The sequence below is a fragment of the Budorcas taxicolor genome, chromosome 5, assembly GCF_023091745.1.
Source record: "Budorcas taxicolor isolate Tak-1 chromosome 5, Takin1.1, whole genome shotgun sequence".
NCBI classification, from domain to species: Eukaryota; Metazoa; Chordata; class Mammalia; order Artiodactyla; family Bovidae; genus Budorcas; species Budorcas taxicolor.
In genome coordinates, this window is record NC_068914.1 from 69,846,450 (window position 1) to 69,863,520 (window position 17,071).

The following is a 17,071-nucleotide window of genomic DNA, read 5'->3' on the forward strand; positions in this document are numbered from 1 at the left end:
TTCTTAGTTGTCTAAAAAAAAAAAAAGAGGTGAACTTATATGTGCAAATTGACACTGAATATAAAGTGTTGGCTCTTATTTTTGTAAATAAAAAATGAATATGATTTGAAGTTTCCCTGAATCATATACTTCCTTTTTAAAAATTTTAATTAAAAAAATAGATTTTAATAGTATTAATCTATTATTAGAAATTCCAGAAACTGTTTTCCAGTTAGGATAATAATGAGTTTTGATAGTCAGGGACCAGAAATTGAATTTACTTTTAAGATAAAATACTTCATTAACTTCACTAATTTAATTGTAAATGTTTGGCATATTAATCTTTAAACTTGTGCTATAAGTCAATAATATGTTTATCCCTTGGACCTTTATTATGATGTTAAGAGGAAGGGGACATATATACACCTTTGGCTGATCATATTGATGTTTGACAAAAAACAACAAAATTCTGTAAAGCCATTATCCTTCAATTAAAAAATAAAATAAAAAATTGTATTATTGCCAAAGGTGAGTAATGCTTTATCATCCTGTTAAGTCATTGTTTTGTTTATAGCTAGATCTATAATACTTTGTTTACTGTCTCGAGCAAACTGAACAAGTCCTTAGATAGTAAAAGTATTAGCATTTTTCAAAGGAAATGTAAACAAGCTAATTACTGATATACTATCAGTAGATTTCCTCAAATGTAAATAGTGAATAATTCTTTCTCCAAAAGTTAGATTTGCCAAGGATTTTTAATATGTGCAAATATTTATGCATATTAAACTTTTTTAGATGACTTAACTCTAGAGCTTTTGGGTGTATTTTTTATAAATAGAAACACTCAGGAGACCACTGGGTGTTAGAAGATGCATCCCATTCATGCCTCCCTTAGCATACTGTAAGATATTGAATCTTAGTCACTTGAACGTGATTGTTAAAACAGTCTCAAATCATTGGGCAGGTGATGAGCCATTTCTTGATTTGCTCATCGGTGGTAATGATATGAACTAAAATACAAGTATTCAGAAACTTTTCTCGCTAAAATGCCCATCATAGCCTTGGATGCTGCTGCTGCTGCTGAGTCGCCTCAGTCATGTCCGGCTCTGTGCGACCCCACAGACTCCCCCGTCCCTGGGATTCTCCAGGCAAGAACACTGGACTGGGTTGCCATTTCCTTCTCCAATGCATGAAAGTGAAAAGTGAAAGTGAAGTCACTCAGTCGTATCCGACTCTTAGCGACCCCATGGACTGCAGCCTACCAGGCTCCTCTGTCCATTGGGATTTTCCAGGCTAGAGTACTGGAGTAGGGTGCCATTGCCTTCTCCAGTAGCCTTGGATACACAACTCTAAATAAAATTGTTGGTTTAAATTTTTTAAGAAACAGGTGCTTTAGTTAGCTATATCTTTTTATTTTAATTATTTCAAAATTATAGGAACATCACAAGAATAATTTTAAGTACCCCTTAATTCCAGATTTCCCAGTTTTTTACATTCTACCACATTTGTGTGTGTGTTGTCTATAAATTCTTTTGGTGGTATTATTCTAAACCATTTGAGTTAAGAAACAGACATGAAATCCCATTGCCCCTGAGAACTTCTGTTCCTATTTTTAAAAATCAGACATTCTTCTGCATACCTACAGTATACCAATAGAGTCAGGAAGCAAGCCAAGGTCCTTCACCTGATGAGGACGTAAACTGTTACCTCCATCCACACAGCGGAATACTACTCAGAAATTAAAAAAAAATAGGCTACTACTGCTCCGTTAGTAAGATGGAGGAGGCACTGTGCTAATCAGCGGAGGTTAGGCTCAAATCACTGCATACTGTGTGATTCCATTTATAGGACAGTCTCAAAATGATAAAGCTTAACAGGAATAAGAAACATATCAGTGATTACTAGGAGTTGGATATGGAGGGAGGAATAGGGCATAAAGAGGCAGCATTAAGTAGATGTTTTGAGGTGATAAGACACTTCTGTATCGTGATCAGTGGTAATGGTGATTACATGACTGTAATTTATCTAAACTCATAAAATTGTGTATCACAAAGTGAATACATTAGCTTAAAATGTTTTCAGCCACTACTTTTAGCATCCATTGATAGTTCTTGCTTCAACTGGATATTGCTGTGGTGGTTTCAGATGGTAATTGTCTAATTCTGTTTTCTACCTACACTTACTAGTTGACACTATTTTAAGGTTAAGCATCCCCCTTTCTACTTATTTACACATTTATATTAGTATGGATTATTTTATTCAATAGATCATAATTAGTTATTTTTATTTTGTATTGTTGCTCAGGTTGTCTGTAGTTCAACCAGAGGGAGCCCATTCAAGGTGGTTCCTATCACTATCATTCTTTGAGCACTTGTTGACTTTGTCTCATACTTTCCTTGCCTCCAGCCCTAACATCTGCCTTGTCTCCAAAGAGCCTCATTCTTTTTAATAGAAAATGACCTTTAGAAACCAAGAACCTAAGTGCTAGGGATGCTCATGGCCACTGGGATATTAACTGCTCTTACCACTTCTTAGTGTACAGAACTATGGAATACATCTGCACATATACATGTACAGGCTACAGTCCCTCGAGTCACAAAAGAGCTGAACACAACTGACCACACACACAACTCATATGCATGTACACACACATCTATCTCTGTTTGTAGATCTGTCTGTCCATATATGTTATATACCACGCCTTCATACCAGTGCCTCCAATGCAGTTTCAGCACCACATAGTTTATTTTGGCCTCCCCCTCCTCTGTGTTTGTTCTTCCCTTTTGTGATAATGAGAAGCTTGACTGTCATTAGTTTCAATATATTTACTTATTTACTCAGTCTTTTGTATGAAGCTAGTCACCTGACACTGTGGGCTAAGTCACATTTCTGCTGATTATACCCACTGAGAGTTCTCCCCCGCTAGCCTAGATTGCTCTGACCATACCAGCCCATGCTAGCTGAGAGTCTCCGCGAACTCTGAAAGCTAAAAATCTAGAGGCTTAACCCCTGCTTCTTTAAAGTAGACAGATAATGATAAAAGAGAGCTGAATATGAGGCTAAATAACCCCAAGATTGGATGTCAAACACTGTTTTTTAATAATTAATTGAAGTTAAGCTCACTTGAGGTAATGTTTTCAATCTTTTACTTATGAAACTCATTTCCAGTCCTCATTTCTCCTGAGAATAAAAATGGTATAAGGAAAGTGCAGAATTGAAGTTTGTTTTTTGTAGGGAAGAATGATGATAGTCTGTCTTGAGTCTGTTTCTATGCCAAGAGTAAAGTTGATTGTTGAAGTATTTAGAGTACCTTCTGTGTGCCAAGTACTACGGTAAGGTGAAAAAGGAAGAGAGAAAACAGGTTTTCTTCTGCAAGAGTTTATTTGAATTATAAACCTGCAGATGTTACTCTTTGTTAACTTTAGCAGATATTCACTCCTTCCTGTGTTCCTTTTGAAGGGAACCCTGAAATGGCGTGTGAGCGCCCACGCTGTACTGTGGCACCTGTGCTGCAGCCGCCTCTACACATTGCAGACAAAGATCCAATCCCTGAGGAGCAGGTAAGGATGATAACTGCCTTTTTTCCCTCTAAAGAATTTAATGTACAAACCTTACCTCCCTTTCTCTGTAATTGACATGGGTAATTGTTGAATTAAAATTATCTAAGGTTCAGTCCCTATTTGGGAAGATCCCTTGGAGGAGGGCATGGCACCCCATTTTGAGGGCTTCTCAGGTGGCGCTAGTGGTAAAGAACCTGCCTTCAAATTCTGGAGATGTAAGAGACACAGGTTCAATCCCTAGGTCAGGAAGATCCCCTGAGAAGGAAGTGGCAACCACCTCCAGTATTCTTTGGAAAATCCCATGGACAGAGGAGCCTGCAGGCTACAGTCCATAGGGTCGCAAAGAGTCCGACGCAACTGAAGCAACTTAGCACAGAACAGTTGTTGAATAATTATGCACAGTTGTTGAATTTATATTTCTAATGATCTTTAAAAATCACAACACAGTGTATTGAATTTATATCATATCATTAGTTCTTAGTGCCTTGAATTTTAATCCATCGAATCTACCAGAAGATTTTCCTGTTTATATCTAATTGTCCATTTCTTAAATACTTGAAAGTGATGAAACGCATTAAAAATTAGTACATTGGTAAAGGTACCTTCTGGGATGCTGGAAATGTTTTTCTCTTGATCAGAGTGGTGGTTCCAAGTATGTGTACATATGTAAAAGTCCTTTACACTTAAGATTTGTGCATTTGAATGCATCTGCGTAAGTTATGTGAAAGATGCTTGTTTATGTCTGACTCTTTGTGACCCCATGGACTGTAGCCTGCCAGGGTCTTCTGTCCATGGAATTCTCCAGGCAAGAATACTGGAGTAGGTAGCCATTCCCTTCTCCAGGAGGTCTTCCCGACCCAGGGATTGAACCTGGGTCTCCTGCATTACAGGTATATTCTTTACCATCTGAGCCACCAGGGAAGCCCAGAAGTGCAGATCATCAGGATGTATGTTAAACCTCACTTTAAAAAATACTTTTTAGATGATTAAGTTAAATATTGACAACAGATTTCTTATTCTGAAGACTTTTCTTCTGAAGAAGACGACTTCTTTTTCTTCGTCATTTTGTCTATTCACTATTCTTAATTGCAAAGGGAGACGAACCCTACTTAGTTTAACAAAGAAATTTATTTAAAACAGTTAGCTAGCTGACAGAATATTTCAGAGGGCCAGATAATGAGCTTAAAGCAGGGTGGGGTACACAGCCAAAGTCATTCAAAAGAACTGTTCCAGTGGCAGCGTCACTGCTGCGTCACTGGGTGTAGGCATTGCCACTTGTTGCATCATGCTAAATAATGAAAACTACATTCAGGACCTCTACCTCTAGACACTGTCTGCCACCATCCTTGCCTGAATGGTTTCCTTAAAATGCCTGTTTCTTTTATCACAAACTTCTGAATCAGATCTGACCCAGTTACACCTGATTTCAGTTCAGTCGCTCAGTCATGTCTGACTCTTTGCGACCCCATGAATTACAGCACGCCAGGCCTCCCTGTCCATCACCAACTCCCGGAGTTCACCCAGACTCATGTCCATCGAGTCAGTGATGCCATCCAGCCATCTCATCCTTGGTCGTCCCCTTCACCTCCTGCCCCCAATCCCTCCCAGCATCGGAGTCTTTTCCAATGAGTCAACTCTTCGCATGAGGTGGCCAAAGTACTGGAGTTTCAGCTTTAGCATCATTCCTTCCAAAGAACACCCAGGGCTGATCTCCTTTAGAATGGACTGGTTGGATCTCCTTACAGGCCAAGCGACTCTCAAGAGTCTTCTCCAACACCACTGTTCAAAAGCATCAATTCTTCGGCGCTCAGCGTTCTTCACAGTCCATCTCTCACATCCATACATGACCACTGGAAAAACCATAGCCTTGACTAAACAGGCCTTTGTTGGAAAAGTAATGAATGTCTCTGCTTTTGAATATGCTATCTAGGTTGGTCATAACTTTTCTTCCAAGCAGTAAGTATCTTTTAATTTCATGGCCGCAATCACCATCTGCAGTGATTTTGGAGCCCAAAAAAATAAAGTCTGACACTGTTTCCACTGTTTCCCCATCTATTTCCCATGAAGTGATGGGACCGGATGCCATGATCTTCGTTTTCTGAATGTTGAGCTTTAAGCCAACTTTTTCACTCTCCTCTTTCACTTTCATCAATAGTCTTTTTAGTTCCTCTTCACTTTCTGCCGTAAGGGTGGTGTCATCTGCATATCTGAGGCTATTGATATTTCTCCTGACAGTTTTGATTCCAGCTTATGCTTCTTCCAGCCCAGCGTTTCTCATGATGTGCTCTGCATATAAGTTAAATAAGCAGGGTGACAGTATACAGCCTTGACGTACTCCTTTTCCTTTTTGGAACCAGTTTGTTATTCCATGTCCAGTTCTAACCGTTGCTTTATAGGTTTCTCAAGAGGCAGGCCAGGTGGTCTGGAATTCCCATCTCTTTCAGAATTTTCCAGTTTGTTGTGATCCACACAGTCAAAGGCTTTGGCATAGTCATTAAAGCAGAAATAGATGTTTTTCTGGAACTCTCTTGCTTTTTCCATGATCCAGCGGATGTTGGCAATTTGATCTCTGGTTCCTCTGCCTTTTCTAAAACTAGCTTGAACATCTGGAATTTCACAGTTCATGTATTGCTGAAGCCTGGCTTGGAGAATTTTGAGCATTACCTTACTAGCGTGTGAGATGAGTGCAATTGTGTGGTAGTTTGAGCATTCTTTGGCATTGCCTTTCTTTGGGATTGGAATGAAAACTGACTTTTTCCAGTCCTGTGGCCACTGCTGAGTTTTCCAAATTCGCTGGCATATTGAGTGCATAAAAAATAAAAAAAAGAAGCATTTTCACAGCATCATCTTCCAGGATTTGAAATAGCTCCACTGGAATTCCATCACCTTCACTAGCTTTGTTAGTAGTGATGCTTTCTAAGGCCCACTTGACTTCACATTCCTGGATGTCTGGCTCTAGGTGAGTGATCACACCATTGTGATTATCTTGGTCATGAAGATCTTTTTTGTACAGTTCTTCTGTGTATTATTGCAACCTCTTCTTAATATCTTCTGCTTCTGTTAGGTCCATACCATTTCTGTCCTTTATTGAGCCATTCTTGGGATGAAATGTTCCCTTGGAATCTCTTATTTTCTTGAAGAGATCTCTAGTCTTTCCCATTCTGTTGTTTTCCTCTATTTCTTTGCATCGATCGCTGAAGAAGGCTTTCTTATCTCTCCTTGCTATTCTTTGGAACTCTGCATTCAGATGCTTATATCTTTCCTTTTCTCCTTTGCTTTTTGCCTCTCTTCTTCTCACAGCTATTTGTAAGGCCTCCCCAGACAGCCATTTTGCTTTTTTGCACTTCTTTTTCTCGGGGATGGTCTTGTTCCCTATCTCCTATACAATGTCACAAACCTATGTCCATAGTTCATCAGGCACTCTGTCTATCAGATCTAGTCCCTTAAATCTATTTCTCACTTCCACTGTGTAATCATAAGGGATTTGATTTAGGTCATACCTGAATGGTCTAGTGGTTTTCCCTACTTTCTTCAATTTAACTCTGAATTTGGTAATAAGGAGTTCATGATCTGAGCCACAGTCAGCTCCCGGTCTTGTTTTTGCTGACTGTATAGAGTTTCTCCATCTTTGGCTGCAAAGAATATAATCAGTCTGATTTCAGTATTGGACCATCTGGTGATGTCCGTGTGTAGAGTCTTCTCTTGTGTTGTTGGAAGAGGGTGTTTGGTATGATCAGTGTGTTCTCTTGGCAAAACTCTATTAGCCTTTGCCCCGCTTCATTCCATATTCCAAGGCCAAATTTGCCTGTTACCCCAGGTATTTCTTGACTTCCTACTTTTGCATTCCAGTCCCCTATAATGAAAAGGACATCTTTTTTGGGTGTTAGTTCTAAAAGGTCTTGGAGGTCTTCATAGAACCGTTCAACTTCAGCTTCTTCAGCGTTACTGTTGGGGCATAGACTTGGATTACTGTGATATTGAATGGTTTGCCTTGGAAACGAACAGAGATCATTCTGTCGTTTTTGAGATTGCATCCAAGTACTGCATTTCAGACTCTTTTGTTGACCGTGATGGCTACTGCATTTCTTCTGAGGGATTCCTGGCCGCAGTAGTAAATATAACGGTCATCTGAGTTAAATTCACGCTGATAAGAGGATCCCAAATAATTTTCCTTAACCATAGTTGCAACAGAAGCTGAGTAATAAGGATCCTACCCTTCACCTTAGAGATAAGGAGAACCATCAGATGAGGTGTTCCCTAATCTTAGTGATAGTGTTCAGACTTCCTGAAGAGTCAGAAAGAAACACAAATGTCTATCAAACATACCTGACTACCTCCGTAAACCAACAGCCCTGCTAATTTTGATTGATTTTGACATAGCTAATAGAATCTTAACTAGATCTATCGAATGGTATCAGAGAAGAAAAATAATGACTGAAGTTGTTAAACTTTCTTATCCACAACTCTTTTTAGTATCATAAGTTTCATTAAGATTTCAGTTTATCTGTGTTTGCTTTGTATGCCCAACTTGTGCTTCAGTGACCTATGCCAGGAGTCCTTATTTTTTTAATCTTGGAGTTCGATAGGTTCAAATCAGTGAATGCTACTAGAAAACTGTCTGCTTAAAGTACCATCCTTTTTCTTTTATTCATTTTCAGGAGTTAGAAGCTTATGTAGATGATATTGATATGGAAACTGATTTCAGAAAGGATGATTTTTATTACTTGTCTCAAGAAGACAGAGAGAGACAGAAGCGTGAACATGAAGAATCCAAGAGGGTGCTCCAAGAACTGAAATCTGTGCTGGGATTTAAAGCATCAGAGGCAGAAAGGCAGAAGTGGAAGCAACTTCTGTTTAGTGATCATGGTAAGCACTGACTTCAGAGTAACAGTTTATTTCAGTGTAAGGGATTCTTTTTTCTTGAACTGTAAATCTTAGCCACAGAATTCTTATGGTGTTCATTTTAGGGATCCACCAGTAAGTACAGTACTTTGTCTTTTAGACACAAAATCAATTTGATCATTAAAAGAGTCAGTATATAATCCAATTCGATCAATAAAAGAGTTACTGTATAATCAGATTGGGAATATGAAGTCAGACTTTTTCATCAGTTCCTCTATTTTTCTACTAAATTTGTTTCAGTGGGTTCAAGATTCTAAACCCTGTTCTCAATTATAATTTTTAATATAACACAAAATTAATAACTGTTCACTGTTGAAACCAATGAATTAAACCCTAGGCCCTTAGCTATATCACTAGGTTACTTAATAATAATTGATTTGAACACTGTAGAAGATGGAAGGCAGAGATGCTTATGTGCACACTGTCTTCATATTTGGATTTGTACAAAAGTGGATGACTGATAATACCTAAGATTACCCTTGAACTTCTTTATGTAACCACCTTCTTTTCTTTAGAACTTCATAGGAGGCAGGGGAGCAAGAGAGGGGAAGCTTAGTACTCAACAGTATCATCAGACTAGCTAATTCCTAATTCAAGAATTAATTCCTCTGGATTTCTAAGCAAGTAGAGTGGGACTTCCCTTCTGTTTTAGTATATGCGGAGCCTCTCAACTGTCTTCTCTTCCCTTTCTCTTTTTCACTAGAAGTGTATAGGTTACTCTGGAAGGTTCCTCATCATTCTCTTTTCTTCTCTGGGGCCCTCCTATCCTCCCTTGTCCAGATGTATACTTCTTGATTTTGTCCTCCTCCTTTCTTCCCATTGATCCCCTTTATAGCCCAGGTCCTCGTAAGGTTGGGCTTCCCTAGTGGTTCTCATGGTAAAGAATTTGCCTGCAATGTAGGAGGTCCAGATCCAATCCCTGGGTCAGGAAGATCCACTAGAGAAGGGAATGGCTCTCCACTCCAGTATTCTTGCCTGGAGAATTTCATGGACAGAGGAGCCTGGCAGGCTAGCATCCATTGGGTTGCAAAGAGTCAGACATGACTGAGCTATTAACACTCACTTATAAGCTTATGCTCATTATTATAATAGCCTCTTGGCTGACTTGCATTTTCAATACCTTTTTCTTCTAAGCTGTTCTTGAATATAGCTTCTAAGCCTTTAGGTTTGCTTCTGTCTGTCCTTGAAAACTAATTTGATTTTTCTCAAACAGCACATAGAAAATAGCTCTCTCTCTGAAAAATCTACAGCAGTTTCCCTTTTTTATTGTATTTAATCTAAACTCCTATTCCTGGTTTCAAGCCTCTCCATCATGAGTCCCCCATATTCAATTATATTCCCCACTGTTTCTAGTATAGATATCTTCCTCTACTTATATCTAATTAGCAATGGTTCTGCAAGCTGGCTGTTTTTATTAATGAAAAGTCTGCATGGCGATCCCTTTCACAGGAATGCTGTCCTCTCCACCAGTCTCTCCTCCATGAGTCCCCCTCTTACTGTTCCAGTCCTGCCACCTCTCTCACTACTACAGAGCCCTACACGCAGGGGACACTGTTGTGAAATGAGAGGATTTCTTGAGCAACAAAGCAGAGTTCCTGCAACCTGCTTGTCCATATATTGGGCCTTTGTAAATCAGAGATTAGGAGTATTAGATTTTACACAGTATTGTTTCCTGTGTGTTCTATTTTTTTTGTTTGTTTCTGAAATTAAATTACAGTGTTCTTAAATAGGGGCTTTATTATCCCCCACAGTATTCATTTAGAAAATTACTCAATAAGTAGATAATAAGATATGGTTTACTATTGAATCCCCAGCACATAGATCAGGAGACAGAAATCCGTACAGTCCTGGAGGTTTATATTCTAGCACAGTGTTAACGTACTAGCTCATTGATGCATTATACAGATTACCCGCCCTCATTTAATTAACAATAAGCAGGAATATCAATCAACTTCTAATATGTGTTGCTTTCTTTAAGAATTAACAGATTTATCAGCTAACACTGTACACAAAGTTGTACACAAAGTCTGAAAATAGCACTGTATATAAACTTGTATCCTTTTTTGTTGTTTAGTACTTTTTTCATGTGGCTTTAAAACTATCCTCTTGACAGTATGGGTAAAGATATAATGATGAGAGAAGTATCTCTTTTCAGGTATGTGCTTTTGATAGTTTACATTTGAAAAGGCATAATGCTAATTTAGTTTATGAAAATAAGTAAAAAGCTGATACCTTAAAATGCTTTTCCCATGAAAAATTTCAGTACATCTTCCAGAGTTGTTTTCATCTCTGCCTACAGGGGTAAAGTCCGAATGGAATTAGAGAGGGAAATTCTACACTGGAACCTGCTGTGGCCATTTTTTTCTGTTGTTGCTGCTTCTCTAGTGGAGTTACTGCAGCTTAGGGATCTGTTTCTTGGAAATGGACACGTTTTACAAATTATTTTTTAAAATAAACGCCAGATCTTCAAGACGCACTTTTTTTTCTTCCGTCATGCTTCATAACATATTGTATTGTACTAACCCCTCATACTGGGAGGAGAGACTGCATAGCAAGCAACCCACTGCCTACTAACATCAAGAGGGGCTAAATAAAACTTCATATTCCTTGAAAGGACAACTTCTGCCGTATGGATGTAATATTTATGTATTATGCTTTGTACAGTAGTTGATATGGAATACAGGTTTTATTTTATTTTATATTTTTCTGTGGCGTTAAATGTAGAAGTTATGGCTTTACTGTCATCAGGGTCTTATTAGGTGGTTAACAAGTGAGTTGAATTGTATGTTGTAATTTTTTTCCATGGTGTTTTAACTTGTAAATATGTGTGTGTTGATGATGGTAGGATTATTACTTGAATTACTCTTAGGTGTTTCGTCTGTCATACTCTGGGTGAAACCATGCTGCTTATCCTTTAGTACAGTGGCTCTCAAACTTGGTGTGCATCAGAATCCAGCAGAGGGCTTGTCAAACCGTAGCCAGTCCTCCTCCAGTTTCCGATTCAATAGGCATGGAGCTGAAGAATTTTCATTTCTAAAAAATTCCTAGGTGATGCTGACTGATGCTGTTGGTTCAAGAGCCACACCTTAAAAACACTGCTTTAATGTTTTGAATTAAGAGAATACATAAGGTGTTTTAAAATATTTATCAAAACCCCATCTCATTTTATGTCTGAGGTATTTTATCTCTTATAAAGTTCTCTGGTTTTATAAATTTACTTTGATTTACTAGAAAGCTTTATTTAGCTTTTATTTATTGTTCTTTATAAGAAAAACCTACTGGGAGTTTAAATTTAAGTTTAAATCATTGCTGGGTTTTTAGTTATTATTTTTCTTTTTTTTTTTTTTTTTTCCTTTGAAGCTGTGTTGAAATCCTTGTCTCCTGTAGACCCAGTGGAACCCATAAGTAATTCAGAACCATCACTGGATTCAGATATGGGGAAAGTTGGTAAAAATGATACTGAAGAGGAAAATAATAAAACCTCTACAGCTGACAATGAAATAAATAGTAGGACTGAGTATTTATGTGAATACCCTCTAGATGGTAAAAGTAAAGACAATTCTGCAAATGAAGTCTTCTTCCAAGGAGCTGAAGAAAGAGCACATTACCAATGTAAGAGTGAAGATGAGTCTCCGCAGGCAGATGTAGATGGCCTGGCCCCTGCCCACCCAACCCCCAGGGTCTCATCACAGCCCTCCATCAAGCAGAGGCTGGCCCAGCTACAGCTGTCCCCTGATTTCACTTTCACTGCTGGCCTCGCTGCAGAAGTGGCTGCTAGATCTCTCTCCTTTACCACCATGCAGGAACAGACTTTTGGTGATGAGGAGGAAGAACAGATAATACAAGAAAATGAAAATGAGGTAGAAGAAAAGTAAGAACCAAGATTTACGTGAAAGATTTTATTCTTTGTTTGTGAAAGTGTTTTAACTTCAAGACTAGAAATTCCACTGGAAAGGGAAAATGAGTGTAAGTTTACTGTATTTAAAGCTAAGATGTGAATTTATAGGAAGAACCTTGGTTTGAACAACTGATCTGGAAATACTAGTTACCTGTAAATGGCAGACCTTTTAGGAGAATAAGAGAAAGGTAAGGGTTCTCTTGAATAAATTGCTGTTTTATTTGCAGCATGACTGATTGATCATGGAAACTCTTTAAGTATCTTTAATAACAAATGAATTTATCATTTCTTGCCAGAATTTACTACCATAAAATGACTGGGATAATTCTGTTGCAAGAATATTAACATTTAGTAAGGCTCCTTTTTACTGTATTCTCGCAGTTAATAACTGCAGCTGTTATGTCAATAACAAGTTGTTTGTATTTAATTTTTGTTTATACCAGTCTTAAAGATACACGTTCTGAATAAAAAAAGTTGAATTCATGAAATTGATGTGTACTGGGGTTTGGAACTAAAACATGGTTTCAAAAGTACTTGGGTTATAACATGTGTCCTTGTTTGTATGTGTATTCAGTATCTTAAGATTTCTTAATGATTTTGTGAAGAAAAACATTGCACCTTTTTAGGAATTATCCTTTAAATTTTTTGTGTATTTATCTTTTTCTGTTGTTGCAACTAAAAGAGATGATATCAAAGTGGGATCTTTTTAGTTCGAGGCCTAATCCCCAACTTTATAAAAAAGTTTCTTTTATCAGTTTCCCTAGAGATAATGGGTGCCATTGACATCAGTAAATCATGATGCTGCTAATTTCTAGCCTGAAGCTATACCCTCTCCACCTTAAGAAGATTATGGAAACATCCTGTTGACTTCTTGGAAAGCATTCTTGTCTCCTTAATACTTTATTTACAAACTACCTCCTAAGACATTGCTTTCCAAATTTTCTCAATTTCATCTGTTTTGTGTTGTGATTACATTTTCAAAGAGTGATATTTTCAAGAATATAATGTTTTTTACTACCTATAGCTCCTATGCACTGACATAGTTTACAGATGTTATTTGAGGAAAATATAGGAAAAACTCTATGCTACTGTCCTAGAAAGGAAATTATGAGTCTAGTGTGCCTTGGGAGTTAAGAAACACATTTAAATTCTTGTAACTTAGCACTTCAAATGAGTAAATTTTTGTATACCAAAGGGGATTTTTTTTTTTCCAGTAATCTAAGGAAATTTATTTTTGGTCCTGAAGAAAAACTTGGTTCTGCTTTATATGAATAATAGTGATTTCATATACTATAAGTGATTCTGCCAGTTGCCAAATATTCTGGGACTTACTCATAATTAAGCTCTTAGGAGCAATATCTTAGGGTGGGCCTATAACATTTAGAAATGGCTAAATTTCAAGAAAAAATTTTGTGTTACAACTATTATATTCTTAAATGATAATGCTTAGAGTTTATTTTCACTTGAAATTACTGTTTCCCATCTCCTCTTTTCCTTGAATTTAGAATTATGGAAAAACTTGGATAATCTTTCTCTATATCTATATAACCTTATACACAGAATTAGAGTTTAATCATTTTTAATTCTGTTATTATATATATATTTTTACTACACCAGTTTGGGGAAAATATCTTCATTATATTATGCCAGTTTTAATTAATGCTTTCTAAAATGATACTTTTTAATTTTGAAAGACTAATTTTAATCAGGAATTCTTTTTTATTATTATTTTTAATCAGGAATTCTTAACCTTCCATTCTGATCTGTTTTATTCACTAGTTGTTACTTAGTTCTATGAAAATTCTATTTGAAATCATGATAATAAGGATCTTGGAAATGTAATTGAATGTTCTTTTTATGTACTTTTCAAAATTTGTCATTTTTCAGAATATTTCCAAGGTAAAATATTATTTTCCCTGTGAAAATTCCTTATTTTCTCTTACAATAGTCTAGCAGTCAGTGTTTCTCTGTTCCTCTCCCCTCCCTTCACCCCCTGTGGGGCCACCTGCATTAAAATAAACTGTAGGCCTTATTTTTTTTTTAATGCAGATTTGGGGCCATACTCTCAGTTATTCTTAGTGGTCATTTTGGAACAAGATCTAGGTGATATTTATACCCAGTAAAAATCTAACAGCTCTGTCGAGGACCTTATTGTTCTTGCCATGAATACCTTAGGAAATAAGTAAGTCAGTGTAACATAACTAGATATTTTTGTTACTTTTCTCAGAATATTTCAATTTTTCTTATCAGGCTTGTGACTTATAGCTGTCATCCTCTGTCCAAAAGAAGCCCTCTGGGGAAAATATTCCGTGGGGAAAACTTGTAATTGTGCTTTCCAAATTTAACAGTGGTATTTTGACAGAATAATTCTTGTAAGGAGTAATACCGTGAGAGCTTTTAATATAAATGTTTCTATAAAAAATGCATTTAGGTCATTCTTAAAGACAAGATTTTTGCCCCTTGCCTACAGTTAGGAAAGTCATGGCAGTAAATGATCTGGTGACAGTTATCATATCTTAAATCCTTTTTTTCCCCAAGCCTTCAGTGAAAGTCTGCATATCTGGCCTATCTAGGGCCAGACTCTTGCTGGTCCTGGATCGGCGGTTTGTTGCTTATTTTCACAAGTTGTCTCTTTGGTCTGACTTCCAAAGTTAAGTCCTCATTAAAATCAATTGTACTTAACAGCGTGTGAATATATTTCCTTAGAAACTGATGCAATTGACTCAAGTTTAATTTCTGAAGTTGTCGAAGATAAAGTCAGAAAAAAATGCATTTAAGGCAACTTTCTATGGAAATTTAAGAATATGGTTCTAAGGATTTAATATAGAAGGATAGACCTGAGTTTAAATCCCAGATCTCTATCATTTAAAAGCTATCAGTGCTGCTGAAGTAATAATATCATGGGGAGTTCTTATAACAAAACCCAAATTCTCTCAATTACTAAATGATATTTGTGACTTCTGACTTCTCAGACACAGTTAAAAAGAAAATAAAACTTCTGAGGCTGCGAAATAAGACCATTTATATTAGTAACCAGTTAGTAAATATGTTAATAAAATAGGTCAAAAAATTTTAAACTCAACTTTTTTGAAAAATAAATAGTAATATTCTGATTCACATAATAAAAATGGTAAAGTTTTTAATCTTAAAGCATAAAAAGAATTAAGTTCTGATACATTTCACACAATTATAAGTCACTGGAGTATTAATCAAAAGCAGCCCTAGAGGTCATTTCACTCTGATGACTGACTTTTACTTACACATCATCAGTAATTTAAAATATGAAATATTTTGATTAATTATTAAATATCATGTGGGAAGAAAAGGTCAATGGATCTGGTTTAATCATAGCATATTGTTTCTCTATCCAAACAAAACAAGAGCTGCATACCATAAGGCTGTAGTATAGCTCATTATTTGAACTAAAGTGGAGAACCAGAAAAAGCATAAAGATTGATTTATCCCTCCAATTCTATTTAAAAGACACTTATGCAAATCACACTGAGAATTATGAGATGAGCTACAAGTAACACCCTGGTGGTTCAGTGGTTAGGACTCCGTGCTTCCACTGCAGGGGCCATGGGTTCAGCTCCTCGTTGGGGAACTAAGATCCCACATGCCACATGGTGCAAACAAACAAAAAAGAAAACTACAAATATTTTAGAAGGGAAAATATCTTTAATACAGTAACAATTCATTTATATCATCATTGGCTATATCATATGCTAAGGTGGCTACCTTGCATAATTTAATTTTTCAGTTAACTGAAGCAAATCCAATCAATTTTTTAACAGTTTTGTAAGAAATATTCTAAAATACACTTTCTACTTCTCTGCATTTTCTTTGTCATCTTTAAGAACATGCATGGGGTGATAAACAGAAATTCACCCTTAGGGGCTGCTGAGATATAGAATGCCCCTTTACTACATGACCTTGCGTTGCTGTGCTTTTTGAGTCATAGCTGTTTTTCACAGTTTCTCTTATTTTCCCTTATAATCAGTTGTCACTTTTTGCTGCTGTCTTGTGTGCCTGCTTCTCACACTAGGCCCCTAACTTGCTGCTTCTAATCTGCTGTGGACTGAGAAACCAGATTGCCAAGCTTGCTAGAATTGTGTCTAAAATAAGAGTAAGTAGACTGAACAAGGCTTAAGGGGCTTTTCTGTCAGTACAGTGCATGGACTTTGTGGTACCTGTTTGGCTGCTCAGCATACTTTTGTTTGCTTCTTAGTCCTTTACTAAGAATTTGCTAAAAATACTTGTTTGAATATGTGATTGCCATACATTTAGAGTATTAATTCAGTTTTTATATGGTGATGTTTCTAAGACTCTCCATTAATGAATTCAGCCATAAAAGAAAATTTGACTATCTTTGTATAAATCACTGTATATATTTTAGGAAAATGTTAAATATTTTGTTCTTGCTAAGTGTTCTGATATAGTATGCAGACTTAAAACTTAGAGCACTATAAGTAGACTTCAACTCTGTTCACCAAGATTTATATTCTAGAACTATTGGCTTGAGACTAAACATGCATGGCTAATTTAGTAAGAACTGCCTAACTGAATATTTGGGGAATGAGTCATTCTAGATATCCTTGTTTTCTGTGGAGTTTAAACCTCTAAAGAGCTTTTAAAGTTTGTGGAATAATTACTGAAGAAAATCTTTTTAAAACAGTGTGCATTGCTGTCTTCTTAAGCAATATATGAAATACATTGAAAAGATTTTGATGTC

General features: G+C 36.7%; 1 protein-coding gene across 2 annotated transcripts in view; it reads left to right on the forward strand.

The window, feature by feature from the left end:
* Positions 1–12,778, forward strand: part of VEZT (vezatin, adherens junctions transmembrane protein) — a 77,286-nt gene extending 64,508 nt beyond the window's left edge. For both annotated transcript variants that reach the window (XM_052639397.1, XM_052639398.1), the window contains exons 10-12: positions 3,439–3,539; positions 8,198–8,405; positions 11,802–12,778. In XM_052639397.1, the coding sequence (XP_052495357.1) occupies positions 3,439–3,539; positions 8,198–8,405; positions 11,802–12,316 (824 nt within the window). In that variant the 3' untranslated portion in view covers positions 12,317–12,778. The remainder of the gene's footprint in view (positions 1–3,438; positions 3,540–8,197; positions 8,406–11,801) is intronic.
* Positions 12,779–17,071: the final 4,293 nt, after the last annotated feature.